At 29.6% G+C, this 26,977-nt stretch overlaps 3 protein-coding genes across 4 annotated transcripts; 1 reads left to right on the top strand and 2 right to left on the bottom strand.

Moving 5' to 3' along the window:
- Positions 1-337: 337 nt before the first annotated feature.
- LOC121206249 (uncharacterized) lies at positions 338-2,871 on the bottom strand. The gene is made up of 6 exons (XM_041076955.1): positions 2,651-2,871; positions 2,125-2,564; positions 1,661-2,002; positions 1,214-1,582; positions 911-1,125; positions 338-791 (listed from the first exon to the last, which is right to left on the bottom strand). The coding sequence occupies exons 1-6, from the start codon at positions 2,785-2,787 to the stop codon at positions 546-548; spliced, it is 1,749 nt and encodes a 582-aa protein (XP_040932889.1). The 5' UTR covers positions 2,788-2,871; the 3' UTR covers positions 338-545.
- A 9,400-nt stretch (positions 2,872-12,271) lies between these two features.
- On the bottom strand, positions 12,272-13,905 carry LOC121206248 (transcription factor BEE 3). Of its 2 annotated transcripts, none has more exons than XM_041076953.1 (6): positions 13,452-13,905; positions 13,247-13,366; positions 13,082-13,147; positions 12,876-12,944; positions 12,705-12,791; positions 12,272-12,614 (listed from the first exon to the last, which is right to left on the bottom strand). In XM_041076953.1, exons 1-6 carry the CDS (start codon positions 13,848-13,850, stop codon positions 12,507-12,509), a joined length of 849 nt encoding a protein of 282 aa, XP_040932887.1. In that variant the 5' UTR covers positions 13,851-13,905; the 3' UTR covers positions 12,272-12,506. The 2 variants fall into 2 exon arrangements, with proteins under 2 accessions (XP_040932887.1, XP_040932888.1); XM_041076954.1 differs by having other exon boundaries at positions 12,714-12,791; positions 13,452-13,904.
- Positions 13,906-23,104: 9,199 nt separating this feature from the next.
- Positions 23,105-25,606, top strand: LOC121206247 (40S ribosomal protein S7). The gene is made up of 6 exons (XM_041076952.1): positions 23,105-23,232; positions 24,146-24,229; positions 24,320-24,393; positions 24,488-24,611; positions 24,965-25,147; positions 25,333-25,606. The coding sequence occupies exons 2-6, from the start codon at positions 24,155-24,157 to the stop codon at positions 25,450-25,452; spliced, it is 576 nt and encodes a 191-aa protein (XP_040932886.1). The 5' UTR covers positions 23,105-23,232; positions 24,146-24,154; the 3' UTR covers positions 25,453-25,606.
- The last annotated feature ends 1,371 nt before the right edge of the window (positions 25,607-26,977 follow it).

Genomic DNA, 26,977 nt, shown 5'->3' with positions numbered 1-26,977 from the left:
GCTCTTTCACTTTCAGTTGATGAATAAATAAAATAAAATCACTTGGCTTACCTGCTTTTCTTCAATATTTCTATGGATTCCCAAAATCTCCAAATTCCATGTCACCCTCACATGTTGTTGGACTTTGTTTTGTTCCGATTTGAACAATGATGCAATATTCGTTAGTGAAAAAATTTAAAGTGAATAATAGGTTTAAATATTCAAATCCAAACCTATTCTTCACAATAGTATGCCATATTTTGAGATATTTGAATATATCGAATTTATTATTGTAGTTAAAATATCTAAATCGAAATATTGTTGGAAGTGTGATATTTAAAATTTTACAGTTTTATTATATATCATAAAAATTTCTTATTATCATGTTTTATGTATAGAGCCTATATCTTAATTTTCTAACAGATTCTATGTCACTACATCCGGTATAATATAGGTATAGCTATATACAAAAGCTAGCCTAGGATTATCCATATGGTGCAGTGATGCACATTTAGATATGGTTTTGTAATGTATGATGTAATATTTAGAAAAAGGTGGTGGGTCAATTAGTGAGCTGGGAAAAAAAGGGTAGAGGAATCTCTATGGAGTTGGCGTTCTGAAATCCTGACTTTGCTCATCTTCTCCTCACACCAATGCAATTGTTGTTCAGTTAGATCAGTCATTCTCAAAACCCTTGACACCACTTTTAGGTCAATCAGACCCATCAATATGTCCATCTCTTTCTCCACCTTCACTTTCCTTCTCCTTATGCATTTCTTAGCCCTTTTAAGGTCTTTAAGCTTCATCCTTTTCTGCATTCAATCCAGCGAGTAATCTTATTAATACTCAAGTCGTTTTATATGGAGAGAGAGAGAGAGAGAGAGATGATGACATGATGGTTTTGTAAACTTATTAAAATTAGAGAACTTACTTTAGCATTAACTTTTTTCATAAGCTGAAGGAGTGTAGGGTCAACTGAGCCTCTTCTCTTCATCCCAAAGAATTTTTTAATGAGTTGACATGGTTTCTCCTTGTCTGCCTTGAGAAAATTCATGAAGGTTTGGATTCCATCCTCCATTATCACCACAAATGTTTCTGCTGATATTCTTGGCCCAAACCCTTCATCTCTTTCATCTTCCTCATAATCTTTTTTCATATCAAAATTATGGAAATAAACAGAATGTTAATTAAAGGTATATTATAAATGAAATAAGTTTTAAAAATAATGATTTACCTCGATATTCAGGAACCAGAAGCAACTTTGGGGCCAAAAGCCTCATCCTGGCATACACCTCGGGTCTACGCCCTTGTTCATAAGGCTCATTTTCGATGTATCTTTGTAAAAGAACTTGGAATTGTTGAAACTGTTGAGCAATGATGGCAGGACAGTCGAAATCTTTTCTAGAGGCTCTTTTATGTTCAAAGTTCTTATAGTTCCAGTTAAGAGCTTCCCAAGTCAAGCAAATTTGAGCAACGTATGCAGATTCCAGTTCATGATATGGATTCTGTCTGATATCTGATGGTTTTCTGTTCATTGTCGCAAACTTGTGGACTATTCTCTCAGATATTGATCTTGGGCAAGCTTGGATGGACCTCAGTGATTCTATAAACAATTTCAAACCCATCAACCAAATCTGCATTCTTCATATATATATATATATCAAGTTTCTCATAATTTTACCTGTTTCTTGGAGCTTTTGTGCACTGATTCTGTCAAGGAACATCATCTCTTCATCATATTTTTGGAACACAGTGTAGGATTCCCATTTGGGACAACTTCTTCTTGAGGAAGATGAAAATGGATCTTCAGTCCCTGAATCTCTGCAATTTATTGAGCTTCTCCACTCAGATGAGCTCTTTGATGTTGAGCCTATTGTGTAAGAGTCACCATAGATTGGTTCATTATTATCCTGCTCCTCACCTACTAACTTCTTAGACTCCACTGTTGGTCCTATAACAAAAAACTTGTCACTTGAAAAATCTGTTTGCACCCTTTGTTTGATTTTTTGATTACTGAAATTTTCTGCAGAAACAAGCAGAAAACAATATCAGGCAGCATGAAAAGACAAAGTACAAGGATGTAATGTTCAGCAGAAACATATGACGTACATCATGTGATAATAATCAATGGTTTAATGTACATACCATCACCATCTTCATCATTGTCCACATCACTTTTGTCCATTGGTGAGACTATAGGAGTGGGACCATCATCAAAATTGTCAAGTGAATCGCCATCTTTTGTTGGGATCTCTTCATGATCAAACAAATCTGTATCATCATCATCATGATGGTGTTCAGAATCTGAACTAGGTGACTGTTCAGTGTAACAACTTGCATATTCTTGATCCTCACTCGTGATGAGCTGATCATCATGGACATCATTTCGAGGTCTTTGAAAGCTGCTGTCCGGCAGGAAAATAAGTGATTCACCACCATGAATTATGTCAGCCACAAGGTGGTCATTTTCCATGCAGTTGGCCTTGTAGTTATACCTTTCAACACAATAATCTTCTTCTTCTTCTTCTTCTTCTTCTTCTTCTTCTTCTTCAGAGAACATACTGTAATCATATCCATTTCGATTCCTGCAAAAGAAACAAAGAACACACAACACAATGAATGAATGAATGAATGAATTTCTTCACCAACAAAACAATGAAATTACAAGGACCTTTGGAGAAGCGAGTAACTTCCAATGAAGTAGAAGAACTTGGCAAGCAAAATTGATGAGTAGTATAGAAAGAGAAGGAGAAGCAAAGATGAGCTTGAGAGGTTGTAAAACAATATAACCAAAGCTTGCTTTTGCATGTTTTCTTGTTGTTTGGTGGTGCTTTCAAAAGAGCTTTGCCAACAAATACTCAAAAGCAAAGTGAAGTCTTTGGTTCAGGAAAAACAAAATAATGTGTTGCTTTCATTGGTTTCCTACTTGGCTTAAAGTGGTCTTCTTCCTTTAAAATGACCGATCTGACCTACACAATACCAATTTTACCTCCCTATCAATTCCAAACATCAATTGCAATTGAGAGGGCAAATATGTCAACAAATTATTACCTTTCTTTTTTATACATTTGAGGTTATATCCAAGTCATTCAATAAATAATCAAATATATAAATAAATACGTTTACTTTTTAAGTTTAAGGTTTAGGGTGGTGACATGAATTCTTTAGTTAATTAATTGATAGGTTAAATGAGGAAAGATTGGATTCCTCTCAAGTTCTTTATTGGTTGATTATTCGTTTAAAATTTTACAGAATTTACTTAAAAAAGTTAGGCTCGTTTAAAATATGAGTTAAGTTCAGATTTAAATATTTAAAGCCTAAGTCCAGTTTAACCCATTTTAAATTTATAATACTTTATATTATATTATTTTTATATATTATGTAATTTAGAACACATTAAAAAAATAAACTTATACTAAATATATAATAATACTCTAATGCAAACATTAAAATAATGTTAACATGTCTATATAAAAAATTTCAATACATGAAAAATATATAAAATTATTAAATATTAAAATAAAATAAATATTTTAAAAAAAATTAAAAAATAATATGGGCGGGCCTAAAATGGGCTTGGGTTAGTCTTTTACAAATATAGACGGATTTTGGTAAAATTTTATACCCAAATTTCAGGTTGGGCTAGGCTTGAGCAAGCATAAAATATGTTAGTATCATACTTAAACCTAACCCGACTTAAGCCATGAGCACCTCTACTCTCAAGCCTAACCTAACCAAAAATAAGATAAATTGATTGATTGGATATTAATTTTTTTTATATTTTAATATGTTTTATATAATAAAAGATAAATCCAACTTTGAAAAATACATTTTTATTATTAAAATTTGATTTGAATTTTTTTTTATAAATGAAAAAAAAAAGTAAAAAGGTAGAGATGAAATTTAAAACATAATCTAATTAAGATTTTATATTTATAGAGATTTTTTTTTATGTTATACATTACGAATTTAGTATGATGAATTAAATTGATGTTATGCATTAATTGTAAAATAAATATAAAAAATAAAAATAAAATTACTAGAACAGTCTTTGCATTAAAAGCATAGAAATTATAAAACTAAAACCTTAGTAGTACTCAAAGCAAAGAAAATGGTAGTCTAAAATATAAGAAAGAGATCTCATCTTATCTCAAAACCCTTAGAAAACACCAGACACCAAAACCTGACCACACGCATCTATAAACAAGCATGGCTTTTTTGCTTTATAAAAGAATTAACAATAAATACTTTAACTTTTCCAAAATAATAAAAAATATAGAATCGTGTAACGTAATATCTAATTTGGGGACTTATTTTATGGAAAAAGAAAGTTATAAAGCAAAAAATTAAATATTTATGGGTGTAATCTTTTGACAGTATTTCCCCCCTATGTATATATAAATTTAAAGGACATAGATACTCTTATTTTAATTTTGATATCATTAATATATTTTATTTGTAATTTTATAAACTCATAAGTGGCATACTAAATTTAATCTAACACAATATCAATTATAATAGTAATATTGTTTTAATTTTAAACCAATAGCAAATGGTTTACCTTTTGTTTTAGTCAAAATTCTCACACGTTTCGAGCATTTTGTTGTGTTTTAGTTCATTTCAATCAATTTTAGGATATACTAATTAGTATCGATATGTAGTGGTTTGTACAAGATATTAATATTTTCATCTTAACTATTTTTATTTGTTATAATTTATTTAAAATAAATTTAAATTATTTAATTAAGTTATTGATATTAATTAATAATTTTAAAATTTCAATTCGCATATAAATATATTTATATGTATATTTTTTAGATATATTTGTATGTATATTAAAAATAATAATAAAAATCTAAAAATATACACCTAAATATACTGATATTAGTACATGCTAGTATAAAAAAAATACAATACTAACTATGTTAATATAAATAGTAGGGACAATTTACATAGTTGAGAGAGAATTTTTTGGTTGAAATATTCTTTGCCTCTAAATTATGAAAAAAGCCTTTAAAAGATGAAGTGTGGAAGTGTCTTGTAGGGCTTTTTCTCATGGAAATATCTCATTTAATGCATGTCCTTAACTTGGTTCCCAAGGTTTTCCCAGAAAATGCTGTCTCCTTAGGAATTTTGTCTCACACTTTTTTATTTATTTAATAATAAATCATTTGAGGTTGTTTAAGACACTTGTTTTATCAAAGTGATTGGCTAATTATATTATAATACTTGCATGGAAGCAGAAGGTGGAATTACCTCACACCAGATTCAAAAAGGTACATGAAACCTTAGACCCCCTAACCCATAAAGTCCCGGCTTCGGTTCTGCCCAAATATCTGGGCCATATTTGAAGATTCCTTCTCTGCACTTTCTTCCCCATTTTTACAATCAAAAGAAGGGGGGGGAGGGGGAGTAAAGTATAGAGCTCTCTGTAAATTCTGCTTTTTCCTTTCCTCTTGTGGAATATTTGTCCAACTAGGTCTAGGTACCTTATCACATATCCCTACTCATAAGTTATTCTAGCTTGGTTCAAAAAAACTTAAATTTGACTTGATCTTGTGAAGTGAGTTCGATATCAAAGCTGGGGTATCCTAATCCCCAACTTGAATAGGGCGTAAGCGTAATCAAAATTATTTATATATACACAAATTTAAATGGGCCGTAATGTGGGCTTGTAGCAGCCTCGCGTCGTGCAATGCATAGTTAGCATCTTATGTTAACAAATGTTGCATGTAAGTCAGCCTTTGGGTGCTTCCCTTGTTACACATTCTGCAGTCATTCCTCGTATTGTCGAATTGCTCAATCAAGTAATAAAGCTCCTTTTGATCAAATTCATGCATGTCCTGTGTTAGTGAATGTAACTGATAACCAGTTTCAGTTAAGTTGTTAGTTTCTGGTACAAATTGTTAGCAGCTTAGCCTATCATTAATTAGTTAGTTAGCTAATGGGTTAGTATGTTAGTTCACTATACAGCTTTTTTGTATAAATTAATATGGCTCGTCTCTGATACTGAGATTTTAGAGTCTTTTGAATGAAATGAATAGTTTCCTTTCTTGAGTTTTCTCTTGTATTTTCTTGAAGTTCGATCATGCTGCGCATAATTAACGTGTTTTATGTGTATTGGTTAGACCACTTAATGAACCGTTTTTTATGGGGGTTGATTCATCAGAAAATTGAGCAACAAGCAGTTAAAATATAGGAAGAGGCTTGTAGACTAGGAAGCATAATGACTTGGTTCAGTTGAGGAGCAAACACATTTCATCTCCAATGAAAACCAACAAAGTTAAGACAGATGTAGCGTTGTGCAATAAGAACAAGGTTGCGGCCTGCGGGGCTTGCTGTGATGGGCAGGGATTCAATGGGACAAATTGTGAGGGGAGCCAACGCACTAATGCTGCCTGAAATCCAAGCTGGCTATGAGGCTTGCCTCTGAATTGATTAAGCATCAGGGATGGCAATAACCTTAGTCCTCATTAACACACTTGAGAGGAAAATGCAGAGAACTGAATGAGATGGGAGATGCAAAATTATAGGAAACAGAAGCCTTGTAAAGATGTGATTCAAATATATAGTTTGGTTGGGGCATAACATCATCTGTAAAAAACTCATCTTGTTGGATTGAATGGTGAAGACCACACTTTGTGACTATAATTTTTTTGTTAGTACCTAAACAGTATTGACTCTATTCAGAGAGAAATGCACCTTTCCTTCTATTTCCCATTATGACTAAAATAATTATCCACCACTACTTAAATCTCAATTAGACACGATTTATTATGATATTTAAGTGGAATTGAACTATGGGCTTCGCATTTTGTGCATATATAATCTGACCAACCACGTTTTAGTACGTATGAAGGGATTTAAAGGTGTTTATTGCCGGTGTAAAATTGAGTTGGATGGAGAATATATAAATAAATATATATAGATATTAATAAATACATAATTATTTAAATTCGACTTCAATTTTTTTATCTAAATTAGTTTAGATTTGTAATTGATTAATCTAAATCCGTTTAAATCTATTCATATTATATTTTATTTTTATATATTGTCAATGGAGTTTTTAGACTTTAAGGTAACACATGTGTTGTTTAAGGTATAATAAATAAAAATAAAAATTCAAGACTTAAAAGAAATGACATTAGGCATTGGTTGAACCCTATGTGGAACTAAAATCCTCCATTGACAATCTATCAGGTACTAACTCATGTATTATAAACTTAAAAATGGATCAGACTAGGTTCGAGTTTTGAATATTGGAGTCCAAGCTTGGACCATGTTTTAGACGAGCCCAATTTTTTTTTTTTCGAATCAATTTTCTGGACCTACTAATTTTTTCCCAAATCCTTTCAAATTTTGAATAAGCCTTTGAACTTGGGAATAACCCAACCCTTGAATAAATATTAATAAATTTTCTTAAAAAAGATTTACCTATTTTCAAAAAAATTGGATTATTTTAAGATGGGTTAATATTTTTAAAATTAATTGTCTGTTCCTAACAAACAATTATTAATCTCTAAGCAAATTTAAGATATGTCAAGTATTATTTTTAATTATTTTATTATTCTTTATTACACTAAAAAATCTTAAACCCATCTTTCATCCCTTAAAGTATTTAAACTTTTTTATAATATATAATTGGGCATAGGAATGAGGTTATTTGGGTTTGAACCCAATCACTCATGCCTAAAACATAATATTTTTGTCACAAAATTAAAAAAGTTATTGGTAAATATTTAAATTCTATCAGAATTAAAAACTTAACATATATACTTCTTTTATATAATTAATTTTTATTCTTAACATATAAAGGGGAAGAATTTACTTACACCAGTGTAAAATGTAAAATTAAAGTAATTTTACACTTTTATATATTTTTGTATGATTAATATTTTAATGATCTAACCATCCTATTTTATATTCTATTCATATAAATCATGCATGTCAATTTTGATGTAAATTATAATTTCCTAATTATTTGTTTTTAAGTTAAAAAAAACAAATTTTCAATCGTTCAATAAATATTAATATACACACTATTTTAGATTGATATGATAGAGATATTGAATTAATTTAAAAATTTACATGCTTGACAACAATTACAATTATATCAATAAATTCAATAATAAAATTATTAAAATATTAATTATAAAAAAAAAGAGTATACAGATATAAATGAATCTCTCTCCACAACTAATTTTTTATCAATAAATTTATGTAAATTCAATTAGAACTTTGACATAACTTGATTAAACTTGAATAGGACCTTTTACCCATAATTGGATCAAACTTAAATAATCATTAAAATTTTCATTAATATGGAGTCTACCATAAAACTAAACCCCAAACTAAAGGGAAAAAGATATCAAAATAGTTAAACTGCTGAAATATCAAACAAACTTGCGAACTCTGAAATGGATGGGAGGAAGAAAGAACTAAGACGATAAGATAAACTTTGCTTTTTTATTTGCCCTGATTTTTTAGTTTTTTTTTGAGCTGGAAACCTTAAAATAGTGAAACAACATCAACATGCGGACAACAACAAATGAAAATCGAACTGCAATATGAAAACTTGGCATCAACATATATACCACTAAAATTATGATCAGATGAGATATCGGAAGAGACATGATTTTATTGGTAGGTATATTGACTGTCAATTCACCATCACTATCCCTTGTAAAGTCCTCTTTTTCACATTGCTATCTTATTTTTTACAAACTTCTTTCGCAATAACTTTATTTTTCTATAGTTATAATTTGTTAACTATAAAGGAAATCATTTTGAGATTTATATTTTATGTATTATGGTAATTGTTGATACAGGTTGATCAATAAGGAGGAGATAAGGAAAAGATGGTAACGGTAATAAGAGAGTCAATTCACCTGTGATAGGTAAAGAATCGAAATAAGTGAAGGGCAACAGAGAGAAGAAGAGGAGGTTGTGGTGTGCTTAGGGTAAAAAGTTTAAGAAGTTAAGAATTGAAAAAAAAATCCCTTCAGCATCATGTGTTGGGGTATATATATAAGGGGAAGGTCTCTTGCCTGGCAGTGCTATGTCACTGACAACACAGGTGATCGCCCCCTTGTGTGGTCAGTCATGTGACAAGTTCATTATATGTCGGTTGCCATCAAGTGCACTATCATGTGCGCCTACTCTAATATTCTATTTATTGAGATAATACAATGTTGTTATGCCTCTATGATCTCATATTGAGGATACAAGTCACCTGTTAGCCAAATGATATCAAGTAAGGGTTGTTTGCAAGTATCTCTCAGATCACTTCTCATATTATCACGTACCTCAATCAAGATAAAAGTATAACAATAATACAATAGTGTAACTAGTGAATCAAATAAAATTATTTCATTAAAAATAAAATTTTATTTATTCGTTTTTAAAACCTTAATCATGCATCTAGCAAAGCAAAATTGATATGCTAACTTAATGTAGTTCAACTTAATTAGTTCACACATCCAATAAATTTGAATATTATAATAAAACCCGTAAACAATGATACTCGAACACATGGAATCAAACATTCTTTCAACCGCCCGCCATGTGCATGATTTTAATTGTATTCTAATTTTTTTTATGATTGAGAAATGTCTAAAATTTGGATATATTTACTTCCTTTTTCTTTGACCAATGATCTTCCCTTACTTTATGATCCAAAGGCTTATTATGGTTATCATATTATTTGTCCTCCACCCCCCCCCCCCACATAAAATTGTTTCAATGTTGAAGTGACATAGAAAGCAACTTTGGGATCAACCTTTTGGGTTGAACTTATTTGAATTGGGAAGATAAAAGGATTTTAAAGCATTATGGAAGAAGATTTAATGACATATATTTGTAAAGTAGTGGGGGATTGGTAAGAAACATGACCACCTAACAACCTCCTCCACTTGTATTATTGAACCCACTGTCCTTGGATCCTTGAACTTGCGCTTCCTCATCTCTATTCTCCCACAACTTCACCTAATATGTGACCCTAAATCTAGATTGGGAAATACATGTAAGCTATCCTTTTTGTTATTATGCATCGAATCCTTTCTTTTGAGCCATTTTCTTTCCCCACTTTTGATAGAGCTCATGAATCGTATATTCATGAAGTATTGTATTCATATATTTGTAAAATATATTAATGATGGAGTATTTTTTTAATTTTATAAATCGGGTTAAAAGATTTTCAATCTTCCTTATTTATTTTTCAAATATAACTTAAGGATACATGATTTTTTATTTATTTATTTGTGGAGTCACAAAAACCCCATATGTTTAACTATTGGTTTTATATAAAAAAATTCAATTGTTAAATATATATTAATAATGATAATATTCTAGATCGATATGATACAAATATGAGATTAATTCAAAATTTTATATGTTTGACAAGTATAATTATATTGATAAATTTAAATGATTTTTTATTATATATATTTGAGATGATATGATACTCAAAGATCCTAAATCTACCTCCTAGACCTAGTTCATGCATGCTCCAAGAGACAAGGCAAAAGAGTTGGTCAAAAGGGAGTCAAAGAAGAAAGAAATTGATAGGAAAAGAGTGATAAAAGTGGCTTTAAAAAGGATTAATAAGCTCTTAATCATGATTCGCAAATGTCGGAGAACCCACATTGCCTCTTGTAGCCATGCATGGCTTGGCCCATTTCAAGCTGTCCTCCTCCCACCTTCTTCTATGCACTGTATTTGCCCCCCTTTCTCTCTTTTCTTTCTCACTAAACACCCAAAATTTATCTATAAATTAAACCATTCAAAAAATCCTTTCCCATTCTCTCCTTCAATCATTCCCTTACTGAATTTCCAACATCCATTAGATTTTGAATTTGTATTTAATACACACACAAAAGAACAGTATATAAATTTCATCCAATCACCTCATTAAAAATATATATAAATAATTCTACTTTTTAACATATGATGTAACAAGGTTTATTAATTACACACATCCTTATCAGTTTTTGTGGGTTTAGGGTTTCATTTGTTTTTGTTCCACGTGTTATAGCCAAATTGGCCATAGCTTCATTGCATCATAATGTTATTGGGACACACCCTCTAAACTGTCGGTGCCCCAAAGGATTAGGACATTTTGATTTCTTACCGACAAGTAGGATTTTTTAACAACTTATTCCTAATCATTCGTTGTGTTTTTGGATGGTGGCTCATTCACAATTATAACCATTTGGGTGTTTATCTATAGTAAATTCTATTTATCAGTCTCCTAAACATAAACCTAATATAAATTATTAAATTTTAATGTGTAATCAATGTATATTTGTCGATTATATCTAAAATATCAAATCGTACATACTACGATGTTTATTCATAAATGCAGAATATTTGCATTTAAATGGCTGTACTTTGGGTTCAAATAAAAAAAAAAGGTTTGAGAAAGAAAATAAGGTAATTGATATGGATGAACAAGTTGACATGAATTTCCATCACTAAAAGTAAAAGGCAAACAACATGTGATGCTTCTATCTGTTGTTTCTTCTAAAAATGTCAAATGGTTATCTCTCTCTACTTAAGACTAAAATAGTACCTTTATCTTTGGGGTCAATATTTTACCATACATATGTATATCTACTTAAAAAGAAATAGTAAATTAAGACAAACACGTTTATGACTATTTATATTCGTGGACACAAAGTTCAAACGAAATTAATTTAAATCAAGAACTTGTTCGATTTAATATTATACAAAAAAAAAGGGATTCATTGAATTTAAAATTTTATTTAAATGAACTGATTGAGATGATTAGATTAAAAAATTGAAGATTAATAGATCACACTAGACCGTATTGTATTTATAATGTAGGAAGGTAGAACTATGGTGGCCAAAGTTTTATGTTTTGTAAAAGCTTGATTTAAAATGGGATGCATGAAAACTCATGTCTGCTTCATTTTGTTCAATTGTCGGGTTTTCTTAAACAACTAACCATGGCTTTTTGTCCTAATTTTGTCATTAACTAATGTCCAAAACATAAGTGAAATCTATTAAAAGGAAGATTAGGATTATTGAACTAAAGTACTTACTGTTGTTAAGCTTAATGTCCCAAAAGTCCAAGTTTTTTTGGCTCTTTAGTTGTCATTTTAATCACCCATACCCTAATTACAAAGCACTCAAGTCTAATCATGTCCATTAATGTTTAATTAAGATTTGTTGCATGATATTGCCGCACTAAGAAAATTTGTCCTCTTTGTGACCTTAAATCAAAGGGAAAATGACAAGAAACAACAAATTAATGTAAATATAATATTTGTAATTAGCTAGCTAATTTCTTGTACATATATTTTGAATAGAATTCCATTAATGCTTGTGAGTGACAATAAATTACAAGTATAAAATTTTCACATATTCTAGCTTAGGTAGGAGGTACAATATGTGTTCCTGATCATAATACATTTAAATATGAAAGGAAAAAAAAAGAGTTGAAAAATATAGCATCTCCATGATCATATGTTTTGTAAGGCAATTAAGTATAGGCATGGATGTAGAAATTAAGTCAAAGAGGACCATGTTGATGAGTGGAAGCAAGCTAGTCTTTCAGTATCTCCTTCTCTCATAAATTTGTCCATTTCATCTTTTGCCCCCTGTGCTTTTTCCCTCTGAAATCCCGTTCATTCATTATAATTTCCAATCAAAACACTGTGAGATTAAAATTTGCATACGTAAATGAACAGAAAAAAAAAACCTACAGGAAGCACCTGCATTCTTTCCACGGCATCCGTGTCTGAGTTGAAGTCATAATAAGTGCTTGCTGCTGTTAGCTTCATTGAAAGAAACTGTAACATTTCCAAAACAGTAAAAAATGTGAAATTATGTTACAACTATACAGTATATACATATATGTTTATTGATTATCTCACCTCAACTTGATTCTGCAAGGACTGGACATAATTGATGATCTCATCTAACATGACTGCCATGCCCATTGTCTACACATAATCAAACAATTTAGAGAGAAAAAAAAATGTAGGAGAAAACTTTGTTTTTTTGGCTACACTTTCAATGTATTCATACATGCTATGTGTAATTGAGAGATGGGATTAGAGAGAAATAGCATAAAATTAACCTTATAGCATCCTGGGACAATATCTTGCAAGCATCTTAGTCTCTCATTAATTTTCCCTCTTCTAACCTGATTGACAATATAAAAACATCATTTCAATTGGTTAGTATGGTTAAATCAATCAAATTTAGATGTAAACAAAATGAAGTAAAAGGACATATATTTTACCCTTTCTGCTAAACTGTGACTATCAGTAGCTTCACCTCTTCTAGCTCTGACATGAACCACGTCTTTTGGTTTATTTTCTCCCTTTTCATTACCCTTTGCTCTTTTCCCTCTTCCCGAATTCTACATATAACAAAACCCGAATAAAAAACAAATTGGGAAAATAAAATAAAATATTGAATAAAATATATAGAAATATATATCATACATTTATTCTCTTGATCCAAGGGGATGATGAATTCCCATGACTACTTTCTGATAAGTCCAATGATTTTCTCTTATTGCTGTCATGGAATTCATTTCTAGAAGTGACAAAAGATGAGTGAGCAACTGATAGTGTTGTAATTGAACCCTTGTGGTTGCTATCATGGAAATAACTTGGTGGGTTTGCTCTGCAATTGCCTGCGATTTCAGCTACTTGGTTGCTGAAGAAGGTTTCATTGGAGAAAGGGAAAAAGGTTTGGAAATTCAAGGCTGAATTGTCTATAACACTTTGGTTTAGCTCACCACCATATTGGTTAAGTGGTGACTCCATGGTTGGAGGATCAATATCCATGAAAGAAAATGATTGTTTAAAGTTTTGCATATCTGTTGTGAAATCAGCCATAGAGAAATTTGTGAGACTTTGTTTTTCAAATGGTTGTTTGGATAATGAGAGAAAAAAAGGAAGTGGGACTTATATTTATAGAGTGGGATCAGTGTTATTCAATAATATGCATGTGAAGAAAAAAAAGTTGCACTCTTAATTTTCTTTTTAAAAGAATGAAGATGAGTGGACACGTGGCAGTGTAGGCTTTTGTTGTTTTTCTCTCCAATGGGTCCCATTGGGTTCAGGAGATATATCCAATAATGGATTGGGCCCACTTATGAAAGTCTCAGAAAATCTTTTTGAACTTCTTTTTTACATTTATTATTTTTGGAATTACTTCTTCACTAGGATATTTCGTTAGGAGAAACGCGCCCAAATTATTATTATTTTTAGTTAATAATAATAATACTAACTAAATTAAGATTTAATTCATATTTTTTATTACGAATTATTGATTAAATTTTAGTTTGATTTAGAGGTACTCATGAATCGGGCTGGATCAGGTTAGGTCTAACAAAAAAATTAGGCCCAGTTGCTAGGCTCAGTCTCAAAAAATAAGTCTAAAATTTTGTTCAAATCCGACTCGAATAAAAATGTTAAAACTTGGGTCCTACCCGGTCGTATTAATTTTTTATATAATTTTTAAATATATATGTATACCTAAATAACACTAATATAGATGCAACTTAACAATCAAATGCCTCTAAAATAATAACAAAATTAACATTAAAACAAGTGTTATACAATATCCAAATAATAACAACAAAATAGTAGTAACATAATAGTAAAATTGTAGCAAAATAAGGAGAAAATAACAAGAAAATAACATTTTTTTTGTCTTTTTGTGAATTTGGGCTGAGCTATTTTTTAAATTAGTCTTATTTTTTTGTCGAAACTTATTTCTCGGACCTATAATTTTTCACAAACCCTCTCACTTTCTCATGAGTAGGTCTAGTTTAATTGATATAGGCATTATTGTCAACGTAGGAGGACATGGGTTCAAGTGTATTAAAACGTATTATTTTATTATTTATGAGTTGGAGAAAGATTATAGATGATTTTAGACATCTAAGCCCATATATTGTGATTGCTTATATTAATTTATTTTTATTTTGAAATTATTAAATAAATGAAATCAGCACCCCAACCAATGTTATGATTGCTGCTATAAGTGCATTTAGACATAAAACGGGTATATCAAAAGTATTTTGCTTTAGTGGTTACAAAGATGTGAAACTCTGAATGCAACCATCCAAATATTCCTACCCTCTATTTTCTTCATTATTTTAATTATAAAAAAAATCTTAATTTGAAGATGCACTTATCATTTTGGATGTGTCCCTTTTATTTTTCAATTCAACACATCATTTTCTATCTAACGTCATAAATATAGATTTTATAACTTAAATTTTCTTTTGTTTGAGAATAGTACGCAAGTCTAGCTTATACAAATAATCTTACTTTAGATTTTTTTTTTCTTTAACAATAATTGGTCTTCGATTTTAGCCTTCAGACTGACTTTTTGTTGATGCTAATTTCAAATATATGGTTTTATGAAATATAATAAAACATTTTTTTTTCTAATAAATGTATATGTAAAATTTGATTTGATATTTTACTTGAAAATTTAAAGTTAAATTTTATTTATCGATTTTGAAAAGTCTATAATTTTTGAATTTTTTGATACAAAGATAATTTATTTGATTCTTTTTCTTCAATTGAGCTTTGGTTTAAAGGTTGTCTAGATTTGATATTGTAAAATGCGGTTTTTTTTTAAGTGTCACGGTGACTTATTCTTGAAGCGGATTTAAAAATATGTTTTCTTGAAAATATAATTTAATTTATATTTAAGAGTTGTTAAGATTTAATATTGAATAAATGATATTTATTTTAAAGGTCATCGAGGTTAAATCTTAAAAATAGATTTGAGTTATCTAAACCTGACAAAAAGAAAATAAAATTGTGACTTGAAATGTGATTTTAGTTTTAAATTGCCTTAAGATGGAATGGGAACCTGGAGTTGCTTCATTAGGTAAACATGACAAAAAGGAAGAAAATAAACAAGGAGCTAATCAAGTAAGCGTTGCATCGTTTAAGTCTAACTGCTTCAAAATGTTAAAAGTTGTAGGTAAAAATACCATAGAGGTCTTTACATTAATAAATAAATTTTATTTGATTTTATGTATTTAAAAAAATAAATAAATTAATCCTTGTATGTTAGTAAAAAGTATAAATTAACTCTTTTATTAGAAATTCCATCTATATGTGTCATTAAGTAACGATTTGACTTTTTTAAATTTTTTCATACAAGTGTACTAGAATTAAAGGATGAGTAAGTTTGTGGAGGCCGTCATACTAAGAGTTCAACTGTATTTTGGCCATTCTACTAAAAATTTGGATAAATTAGTCTTTATATATTAGATCAAAGAGTAAACTAGTAAATTTTTTTTAAAAGATTTCGTCTATTTCTACTATTTAAGTGTTAATGTGGCTAACGGAACAACCAAACACTAACATTTGGCGTGTCATGTTTACCTCATACTCGACATGAGAATATTTAAAAAAAGTTTAAAATCCTAAAATAAATAAAACTATTTTATAATTATCTAAAAACCACATCCAAGATAAATCGACAATTTTTTTTCAATTATTTATAATTTTTTATACAAATATGTTTAAAATATTTATTTAATGTTTTTGTATATATTTATACAAAAATATATAAAAATTATAAAAAAAATTTGATAATTTTTATTAGAAATAATATCCAAAATTGACATGGACAAATAATTGTCCAAGTTCATTCTAGAATGATTTCTTAAGTAATTACTAAAAATATACAAAATTGTAGAAAATTATTAAGAATTATAATAAATTATAAAAATGATTAATTTTTAAAAAAATATAATATCTATATATATACACATATATATTTAAAGAATTCAAATAAACATATACACACTTATGTATCTTCTTAATTGAATCGATATTTCTAGTTAATCAAATTGATGAGATCTATTTTATTAATTTCTTATAATTCTTAATATTTTTATTAATTTATTACAATTAAAATATACATACACATATATATATACATAATAGAAACCTTTCATAATAATTTTTAAATAATTTTATACAATTATGTAAGAAACCACTCTAGAATAAACTTCGACAAATAATTATCTAGACTCATTTGAAGTTGGACAATTATTTGTCCAAGAGCATTATGGACATTGTTTTTAATAAATACAATAATTTTTTATAGTTTCAAATAAATTTCTATATTTTTTTGTTCAAGATTATCCTTGGCATGGTTTTTTTATATATTTTTTAAATATTTATTGACGTGGTAAAATTGCCCGCATCAATCCACGTGTTGCTATTCGGTTACTCTATTAGCCACTCATCACTTAACAATAACAATTGATAGAATTTTTAATAGAATGATCAATTTGCGCTTTATCTAACGTGTAATGACTAATTTTCTTTTTTTTTTTTATTTAAAGTGAACAAAATGCAACCAACCTCTAATATAAGGGCTTTCATGATACTTTTATATGATATTACTCATCCATTAATTCCACATTACTTGCATAAAAAAATTTGGAAAAAAAAGGCCAAATCACCGCTGAATAACACATATTAATGGAATGATCAAATTACACTTTTTTCTAATATAAATAAGTTAATTTACTTATTTTTTTAAATAAAGGGACAAATTATAATCTGCCTTTTAATACAAATGCCTCCTTAGTACTTGTATCTAATGTTGTTTGATTAAGAATTTAATTAAATTAATTTATATAATTATTTAAAACACTTCAAAATTTAAATTTTAGCATTCGCCATCTTCCACTTATTTCATACTAAGGATTGTTTATATTAAAGTACTTTTGTTTCGGAATGGTTCCAAAAGGAAAGCTCAATGATTAAAATTAAAATTTAAAAGAAAAAAAAAGAAAGGAAAAATAGTTAAGATCATTTTATAAACACAGTGCATGTAATAGAAGCAATGGGGATTGGGATGAAAATGATAGACGAACTAAGGTTATTTTCAATTGTAATTGAAAGTGAATTCAAACTCGCGTCCGACCAATGTGGGACATTTATGTGCCGACCTCTTGCCATTTTAAATTGGGTGAAAACTGACCAAGTTGCATTTGCATGAGCACCTTTTCCTTTTCCACTGTTGTTTTGGCCGATTCCTTTCATTTTCATCTTCTTATGTCAACCAATTATATTAGTAAAAAAAAATTAATTATTAAAAAAAATCTAGTATAAAAAACCAACTCAAATGAATATAAATAAATTTGAACGGAAGCAAAAGAAAAGAAGAAGAAGAATGAACTGAATGCATGTGAGATGTTGTGTTTGGTAAGTGGCAAAAGCATTTAATTGAATTTTTAGTAAAAGGCATAAATGGCTAGGCTTCCTTAACAAACCAAGATATAATAGTAGTATATGTCTATAAATGTAGGTATTGAAAGGTTCTATTTTGTGAAATTGAGGCCCTTTGGCCAAATTTGGATATAGTTTGAAAATGTTCATAGCTAGTAGTGATTTGGTGCCCTATTAAAAATCATGTATTTCCCATTTGTTTATACACTATCTATTAATTTTTTAGCAAGCATTTTGCACAATTGGAATGCATTTCGTCCACAAATTAAGAGCTCCCTCGAAAAGGATTTGTTTGACTTGGGATGAAGATGATTAATTACAGGCCTAAGTCATTGGAACTTGGAAGTATATAAGTACACGTTAGTTCCAACTCAAGGGGACATTTACTGTTACAATCTTAACTCTATTGCTTGGAAGAAAATAGAATGACAAAAAATTACTATTATCTCCCTATATAAGGTTATTTATTTATACTTTTTTTTAAAATGTATTAAAAAAATGTCATTTATATTAGAATTTAATTTCTAAATCAGATAAATGTCAATCTTCAAGCGGCAATAACTTACTGAGCTAAGTCTTTCCAAAAAAATTTTGTTGTATATAAATTTGTTTCTCTTATGTTTATGTTTGAGAAGATGAACGTAAAGAATGAATTTTGATTTTATTTTATTTGTTTATAAATTATGAAAATGAAGTAATTAAACTATGCATTTATTAGTTAAAGTTTATATATTTGTTCATGCACTAGATTAATAGATGTGGACATTAAGAGAGAGAGTGAAGAAGTAGAGAAGAAAAGTATCTAAAAGGAGTTTGGGTCCCTCTCCTCCTACGGGGCATCTTAGGCTTATTTAAATCATGAATTTTTCGGTCGAATCATCGGGTTAAATTTGAGTTAGATTATTACATATTTTATTATAACTTAATAACAATATTTAAAGAATAAATATGATTTTTAAGTTCATAATTATTTATAATTAGTTCTAGGTTATGGGTAAATAGTCATGCAATAATTTTATTAATTTAAAATAATAAAAATATATGTTTAGTTTGCTTTATCTTAGAACTTATATTTATTTTCAATTCCTAGAAACCAATGACAGTATATATATCTTTAATGGAAAGACAATATTGCTCTTTCTATGAAACTAGAGGTGTGAAAGCTTGGCTCCCTCCAAAGGCCTTCCAGCTAAACCCAATTCATGTCCGGTTTGGGCCTTTTTTTCCCAATTAACAAAATAATGTTCTAAAAAAAGTTAGATGTTAAAAATTATGAAATATTTCTAATAGTTTAATATTTAAAATAGGTCATTCAAAAGTCAAATAGTCCGATCCTATGATGAACATTTGTGTGCCTAAATGCTTTTATCTTCTAATTGTAATGAACTGAAAGTTACGGTATCGGAAATTGAGTCTTGAGTACTGTTTCCGTGAAATTTATTCATGAATATTTATTAGAAATATTTATGAATTATAGTTGAATGGTTATTTAGTGTTTAATTAAGTGAAGTAGCTTGAATTTAGTTTAAAGGGCTAAATTGCATAAGGAATAAAAGTTTAATTATAGATTAAAGAAGTAAAAGGGACTAATCTAGTAATTAGACCCTAAGTGCCATGTGTGTGTTAATATTGAATAACGTGTGTAATAGTTGGTATATATGTGTAATAGCTATAAGATATTTTATGTTATAGCTATTACACGTGTTAATTTTATATTTATTATAGGTTAATAATAATATAATATAGTATAATGAATAAAGAATAATAAGTAAAGAATAGAAAAGTTACAGAGAGCAAACGTGAGAAAGAAAGAAAGATAGAAAGACTAACAGAGAGCAAACGTGAGAAAGAAAGAAGGAAAGAAAGAAATAAAAAAGGAAAAATTGAGGATTAAGGCCCTAAAGTTTGATTGGTAAGTTGTTTTAGCTCATTTTCTTATGATTTTTATGTTTATGGATGCCTAATTCAAAGTTCTACATGTATGAGGTTAAAATGAAGAAAAATAGAGAATTTTTAGATATTGATTTGGTTGAATAAATTGAGGTTTTATGGGTTAAATTGATAGAAATTGAAGTTAGAAGTGATTAGTTAAAGGAATTTCTAAGTTAGGTTTAAATAGGGACTAAGTTGAATACAACTCAAAATTTATGTTTTATAATGAATTTTATGAGTTAGAAATTGTTAATGAGTTGATTAAAAGAGAATATGAAGCTTAAGTTAAAGAAAAAAGATTAGTAATGGAAAAAGGATGAAATTGGAATTTTTGTAAAAGTTTGATAGAAAGTGAAAATGTGTTTTATGAATTAATAAATTGATGATTTTTAATTGTATGATTGTTAGTAGCCAACGTAGCACCGGATACATCATCAAAGAAGGGAAAAGAGAAAGTGAACGAAGATATCGATTAAATTCGATAAATAGTGGTTTGTATTTCTATAAACCGAGCTTAATCGTTATTGCTATATTTGATATTTATATTGTATGAAAATGTGAATGAGGTAAGTATTTTTACCATATTGAAATGAATGTGATTTTGAATACCCTATTAACAGTGTCGGGCTAGTCGGATATAGTTGACATATCATAGGAATTGGAAGTATTGAGATATTCCGACATTGAGTCGATGAGACACTATGTGTCGACTACTGTTAAAGTTCCGGATTTGTTCCGATGAAGTACTTTGTGTACTATAATGTTAAAGTTTCGGATTTGTTCCGATGAAGTACTTTGTGTACTATAATGTTAAAGTTCTGGATTTGTTCCGATGAAGCACTATGTGCTTATCCCGGAGTGTGGGTTGGATCCATGTATCCGTCAGTGTCCGAGTTATGTTAATAAAGGTAAATAAAGTAAAAATTATTAAAGTACTGATTGATATTGAATAATAGCAATAATGTGTTTGAATTACCATGTTTTAAAGTTGATTAAGCTATTGTTTATAGAAATACCACTGAGAGTATTCTCAGCGTACGGTTTGTTTCCGTGCGCAGGCTAGGTACGAAAGTATAAGGACTCAGCATACAAGCCGATCCCCAAACTCAAATTGGTGAAGTTTCTATCTTTTTGGAAAATGGCATTGTACCTAGGATGTCTTTTGGTCATTTTGAAAGTATCTAAGTTGTTAAGTGATATTTTGGTATGTTTTGTAAATGTTACCAAAACCTTAAGCATGGTATGTTTTGATATGTTAGTGAAGAGTAATAAGAGGAAGTGTTGGTAAATATTGTAGAGAGAAGAAATGAAGATGTTATAAACTTAGTCATCAACATTTTATACTAAAACAGATTTGGACAATAGCGGTAGTCCAATTTTGAAAATATATCAAAAATAGTATAAAGTGAATTATATAATGAATAAAATTTTTAATTGAAGCTTAATGAATCTATTTTTATATGGAAGAAATAAAATAGGTAAAAGAGTTGTATTTTATGAGATATTTACGTTTTGGTGAAACAGGGTTAGAACAATTTCTGGATTCCCTGTTCTGACTTTAGAAATTCACCATAAATTGTGTATTAAGAATTAGGACTCAAACTTTATTTTTATGGATTCCTTATTGAGTCTATTTTTAATTGAAACAAATGGCATAGTCATTGGATTTCTGTACAGGAAGAAATTTGATTCGTAGTGCACAGGGGTCAGAGTAGCCGAACCCTGAAACAGTGGAGACTTTTTCTAATTAACTGTACTAATTGGCCGGACCAAAAATTCTTAAAAAAAATTAGTAAGTAGATATATGAGTCTAGTTTCAGGGAAAATTTACGGAATTAGATTTTGAGTTTCGTAACTCGAGATATGATTTTTTTAGAAACCGTGACGCAGATGGATAGTTTACTACGAAAACTGTTTAAGTGCTAAGATAAGTTTTGTAATGTCTCCTGCTCGACTCCGGCGACTGTCTCGGGTAGGGGGACGTTACACTTATGTCCATTAAATGATTTTTTTAATGCAAACTGAAATGCTATTAATTGAAAAAATAATAGTTATAAAGTAAATACAATACATAATTCTCAGGACAAATCAAGAAATACAAAAATGAAAGAGCCTTTTTTCTGTCTTAGGAATCTCTTCATGTCCGTATGAAATCTCATATCACAAATTAAATCAATGATCCAGTTCAAGTTTGAGACAAACACTCCTCTGTATTTTTTTATGCATTTTATATTTTTTTAATTTCTTTTATAAAATTTTACAATTTTTTTACGATTTTTTCTATTTTTTTAAATTTTAATATTTTTTACTAAAATTGAATAATTTTTAAGAATTTTTATTTTTTATAATTCTTTTACCACACGTCACGTCATGATTGTGACACGGGTGACTCTAGTTGAGAAAAATTAGGGGCAGTTAACTTTAACGATTAATTATTAAAGTTAATGGTCAAAAGAAATTTTTAATATATTTTAAAAGTTCAAGTACTTAATCGTGTGTAAAAAAAAGGCTTAATTGGTTTTTTAGAAAAAGTTTAAGGACCTTTTTGATATATATTGAAAGTTTAAGTACTTGATTGAATGAAAAAAAAGTTGGAAACTTAATTACATTTATTTGAATAAAATTGAGGGTTTTTTATAACGAGTTAGTTTCGATTTTAGTTTATCGAACAATTACCATTTATGATGTATTATACCTATAATTGTTTTTTTTTTTAATAATTGTACCTGTAAGTTTGAACTCTTAAAAGACTGGAAAAAAAAACACCAAATAACTACTTTATTCGACTGATTATTGTGATGATCAATTTAATGGGTTAGTTTCAGTATTGTACAAGCCCATACAAAACCAGATGGACCAAAACCAGCGGTCCAACTTTAATCAAAACCGACGGCCCAACTTTAGACCAAATGTGATCACGTGACTTAATCATGGTCGTCCACGTTTGAAGTAAAGAATCGTGGCCCTCAGCGCCTCAATATAAAGTGTCATGTTAGGTTGAAACCCTAGGGTTTTTCCTGATCTGTGGAAAGAGAGCTTCTCATCACATTTTATTGTGCTTCTCTCTCAGGTACAGCCTTTTCATTTTCCTACACTTTGCTTGGTTGCCTAGAAATTTCAGCTAGTTAAATGATTTCTTCTTCTTTCTGTTAAGGTTTCTTGTATAACTAAACAGAGTAATACAGGCTTTTACTCTTTTCTGTTACTGGCGTCTGTTTGTTTGCTAAGAAAAATTGTAGGAAAGGGGAAAACAAATGCTGTTATGGTTGGATTTAGTTGTATAGCTTTAATAATTTAATTTCATTAATAGATGTTCAAACAATGAGTTTTAGGCTTTGTTCATCTTTGTTTATATATATGAACAAATATGTTCTTTATTTTCTGAGCTAATAAGAACATGGAGTGTTTCCAGCTATTATTTGAATCTTTTTTTTTCTCATTTTGAATATATTTTATTTTCTGGGAAATGTGGTAAAAATAACTAAATATTGGAATTTGTGTATGCGGGTTTTTGTGTTGTCAGTTAATGTTATAAACTGTTAATAATCACTTTGAGACTTATGCAAGTTTTCAAGTAATGTAGTGAATAAGTGGTACTATTAGTAATTGGTTTAAGAATATGATGTTGATTAGTATTATTTATTTTTCTGTTTAGAAAATCGTTTTCAAAAGGGTGCGAAGCATTTCACGTTGAAGTATTTTCTTATTTGCTTTTGTATGATATCGACCTTGTTTGGAACTTTATCAATTATCAAACTTGTTATCATTGAATTTGAATTTGGTGTAATGAACTGGTCAAGGATTGAAACATAGAATTTAAGGCTGAATCTTAGCTTCTTAAATGTCCAGTGAGATTACTAAGGCCTTTAAATTTTGTGTATGGATATTAAATACACATCCAATTTCAATTTCAATCTGATTTCTAATTATTATATATTGTTTGAAAAAAAATTCAATGTTTTTTTATTAATCCCACAATGCAGATCTTGAAAATGTATACATCAATGAAGAAGATCCACAAAGATAAGGATGTTGAACCAACAGAATTTGAGGAATCAGTTGCCCAGGTTTTAAAATGTTCTAGTGTTTGTTGCACTTTTAAAGCTTCCTAAAACGGTCCCAGTCATGATTCAATTATGTGTGAATGTTTGTAACAGGCATTCTTTGATTTGGAGAATACCAACCAGGATCTGAAAAGTGACCTCAAGGATCTCTACATTAATTCAGCAGTGTATGTATGATTTTTTGAGATGCACTAATTCCAAATTGATTTATTTATCTGGCTACCATATGATTGGTGTAATCTGTTTGCGTTTTGCATGCAGCCAAATTGATGTGTCTGGGAGCCGGAAAGCTGTTGTTATCCATGTCCCCTACCGATTGAGGAAAGCTTTTCGCAAGGTTCATGTTAAGCTTGTGAGGGAGCTTGAAAAGAAGTTCAGTGGAAAGGTGAGAAATAGTCCTCCTTCAAAGTTTTTTCTTTACAACGAAGTAATCAAGGATGGGTTAGGCCTTTTGGATTACAATTAATTTCAAGTGCATTATCATTACGAAACTCAGTAACAAATTTAATTTCCATTCTTAGCATAAGATGCTTTAATCTTTGGAGTTGTTTTCTTTCCAGACTAAAACATTGCAGCTCCCCTTTAAACAAGGGAATTAATCATATTTTGTCATGAAATTGCATATCTTTGTGGTTTCTATTGTTATGCTAATTTATAATGATGATTATTAAGTGGCTTGATTAGTATGTACTACGTGTTTTGGTTTTGAGTTTTAACTTGGTTTATGTATATTGATAGGATGTGATTCTTATTGCCACCCGGAGGATATTGAGGCCCCCAAAGAAAGGTTCTGCCGTTCAGAGGCCTCGCAGCCGCACATTGACTTCTGTACACGAGGCAATGCTAGAAGATATTGTCTTGCCCGCCGAGATTGTTGGGAAGCGCACTAGATATGCAATTGATGGATCTAAGTTAATGAAGGTACAAATTGCTGTCATAATTATGCTGTTAAATGTTGATGAAAAGGTCTTAAGCGATGAGTGAAAGAATTGTGATCCTTTTATATCAATACCTACATATGGTTCAATAGTTCTTATTAACCATGGTTGTTGTCATTTATTGAAGGCTAATGTTTCTGTAATCTTTTTCCGACACATCATGGGCAGGTGTTTTTGGACCCCAAAGAACGAAACAACACTGAGTATAAGCTTGAGACCTTTTCTGCAGTTTACCGGAAGCTTGCTGGGAAGGATGTTGTGTTCGAGTTCCCTGTTACAGAGGCATAGATAAGTCCTTTTACAAGTGTTGTGACATCTTTCTGGTCTTATTTCATTTCTTGTTTTCCCTTAGAAAAACTGCATTTTTGCTATTTAAAATTCGACATTATTGAGTTGCCCGAACAAGCAGAGATATATAAGTATCATGATGGATTTTATTTTATTTTCTTTGATAATGCGGTATGACATTTAATGTAGGGATATTATGATTTTATTAAAATGTTTTTTGTTGGCTCCAAATTTAATCCTTTCATTCATTTACTTTTTCTGTACCGGTATTGTGATAAATCTCCCAAATATATATAGGAACTCTGATATAATATGCAATTTGATAGCCAAACATTGATTCGGTGTAATTTGAATTTTATTCAGTTTTTCGTCGCCTACATTATACCATTCTAAATTAACATACCAGTCATATCGACGCACGATTGTTTGTTGGAATCCCATTTACATTGATTATAAAAACAATTGTTCTTTACACTGGCTCTGGATCTGGTTCATGGTAGAGAACATCTTGGGTCTCAAAAATCTCCTGCATTTCATACAAGCTTTATATTTATTTTAGTTTTGAAACTAATTTGGCAATTCAAAAGGGTAGGGTGAAGATCTCTCTTATCATTTTTCTAATTTGAAGTTGTATTAAATTCTAAATTTTGTAGAAATTTGTATAAAAAAGTTTCTTTTCCTAGGTAGGGATTTTTAATATTATTAATGGAAATGTGTTGTTTCTGGCTTTAATGGTGATAGATGGGGAGATTCTTTTGATGTTGAGGGTCTGTTTGTTTCAAACAAAATATTTTCTGGAAAACATTATCCAAAATTTCCTGTGTTTGATGGGGGAAAATAGAGCAAGTCTCTATAAACTGTATTGTTGGTCAACAGATTTTCTGTAAGTCATTTTACGTTCCTCCTAAACACGGGTTCCCCTCTCGCGCCTCTTCACTCTTTCGGCAGCTTCTCTCTGGCACTAACCTGTGCTCTCATCATCTCCTCCAACGGTAAGTACCCACATCAAAAAAGCAAAGTTAAAGCCTTAACCCTTTTTAAGATTTTGTTTGTCTCTTCACTCTTCAAGATAGAAAAAAACCCTTTTGATCTTTATATTTTTGGGTTTTTCTCTATTTTTCTTGTTTGTGTTTTTTAGTATCTTCTGCAAATTTTGCTTCTGGATTTACTTATTCAGCCACCAGAGCAACGCATGTGGAGCTCGCTAGAAAAAAGTAGCAGTAATAAGCTTTACAGAGCAAACTATTTCACCCAAATTCTCAATCATTTCAACTTCAATCCAATGAGTTACCCAAAATTTCAGTGAAAATGTTTAATCAATGACACTTATTTGGGGTGTCCCAAAGAAGAATTCCCCAACCTTTGTTTATATTGGAAACGAAGAAGACATGGAATGATTCACTCAAAATATAGGATTCATGTTCAACATTGCACCAGATTTCAAAGCCATTCTTGTTTTGTAATGTTTATTGATTTATATTACTATTTAAATTTAGCTTTCTAAATTAATTAATGAAATTTTTTT

The sequence above is a fragment of the Gossypium hirsutum genome, chromosome A09 (assembly GCF_007990345.1).
Source record: "Gossypium hirsutum isolate 1008001.06 chromosome A09, Gossypium_hirsutum_v2.1, whole genome shotgun sequence".
In the NCBI taxonomy this organism is placed as follows: domain Eukaryota; kingdom Viridiplantae; phylum Streptophyta; class Magnoliopsida; order Malvales; family Malvaceae; genus Gossypium; species Gossypium hirsutum.
Note: the sequence above shows the minus strand (reverse complement) of the source record. Positions and strands in the feature narration are given on the sequence as shown.

Bases quoted from the DNA above. Each gene is read 5' to 3' on its own strand.
- LOC121206248 (XM_041076953.1), bottom strand. From the start codon at position 13,850: ATGGCTGATTTCACAACAGATATGCAAAACTTTAAACAATCATTTTCT. The intron at 12,945-13,081 runs GTTAATTTTATG...GATTATGTGTAG, and splicing joins TTGTCCCAGGATGCTATAAG to ACAATGGGCATGGCAGTCAT. The intron at 12,615-12,704 runs GTAGGTTTTTTT...ACGGGATTTCAG, and splicing joins AAAGAATGCAGGTGCTTCCT to AGGGAAAAAGCACAGGGGGC.
- LOC121206247 (XM_041076952.1), top strand. From the start codon at position 24,155: ATGTATACATCAATGAAGAAGATCCACAAAGATAAGGATGTTGAACCA. The intron at 24,394-24,487 runs GTATGTATGATT...TTTTGCATGCAG, and splicing joins CTCTACATTAATTCAGCAGT to CCAAATTGATGTGTCTGGGA. The intron at 25,148-25,332 runs GTACAAATTGCT...CATCATGGGCAG, and splicing joins ATGGATCTAAGTTAATGAAG to GTGTTTTTGGACCCCAAAGA.
- LOC121206249 (XM_041076955.1), bottom strand. From the start codon at position 2,787: ATGCAAAAGCAAGCTTTGGTTATATTGTTTTACAACCTCTCAAGCTCA. The intron at 2,003-2,124 runs GTATGTACATTA...TTGTTTCTGCAG, and splicing joins CAATGATGAAGATGGTGATG to AAAATTTCAGTAATCAAAAA. The intron at 792-910 runs GTAAGTTCTCTA...GATTGAATGCAG, and splicing joins TGAAAAAAGTTAATGCTAAA to AAAAGGATGAAGCTTAAAGA.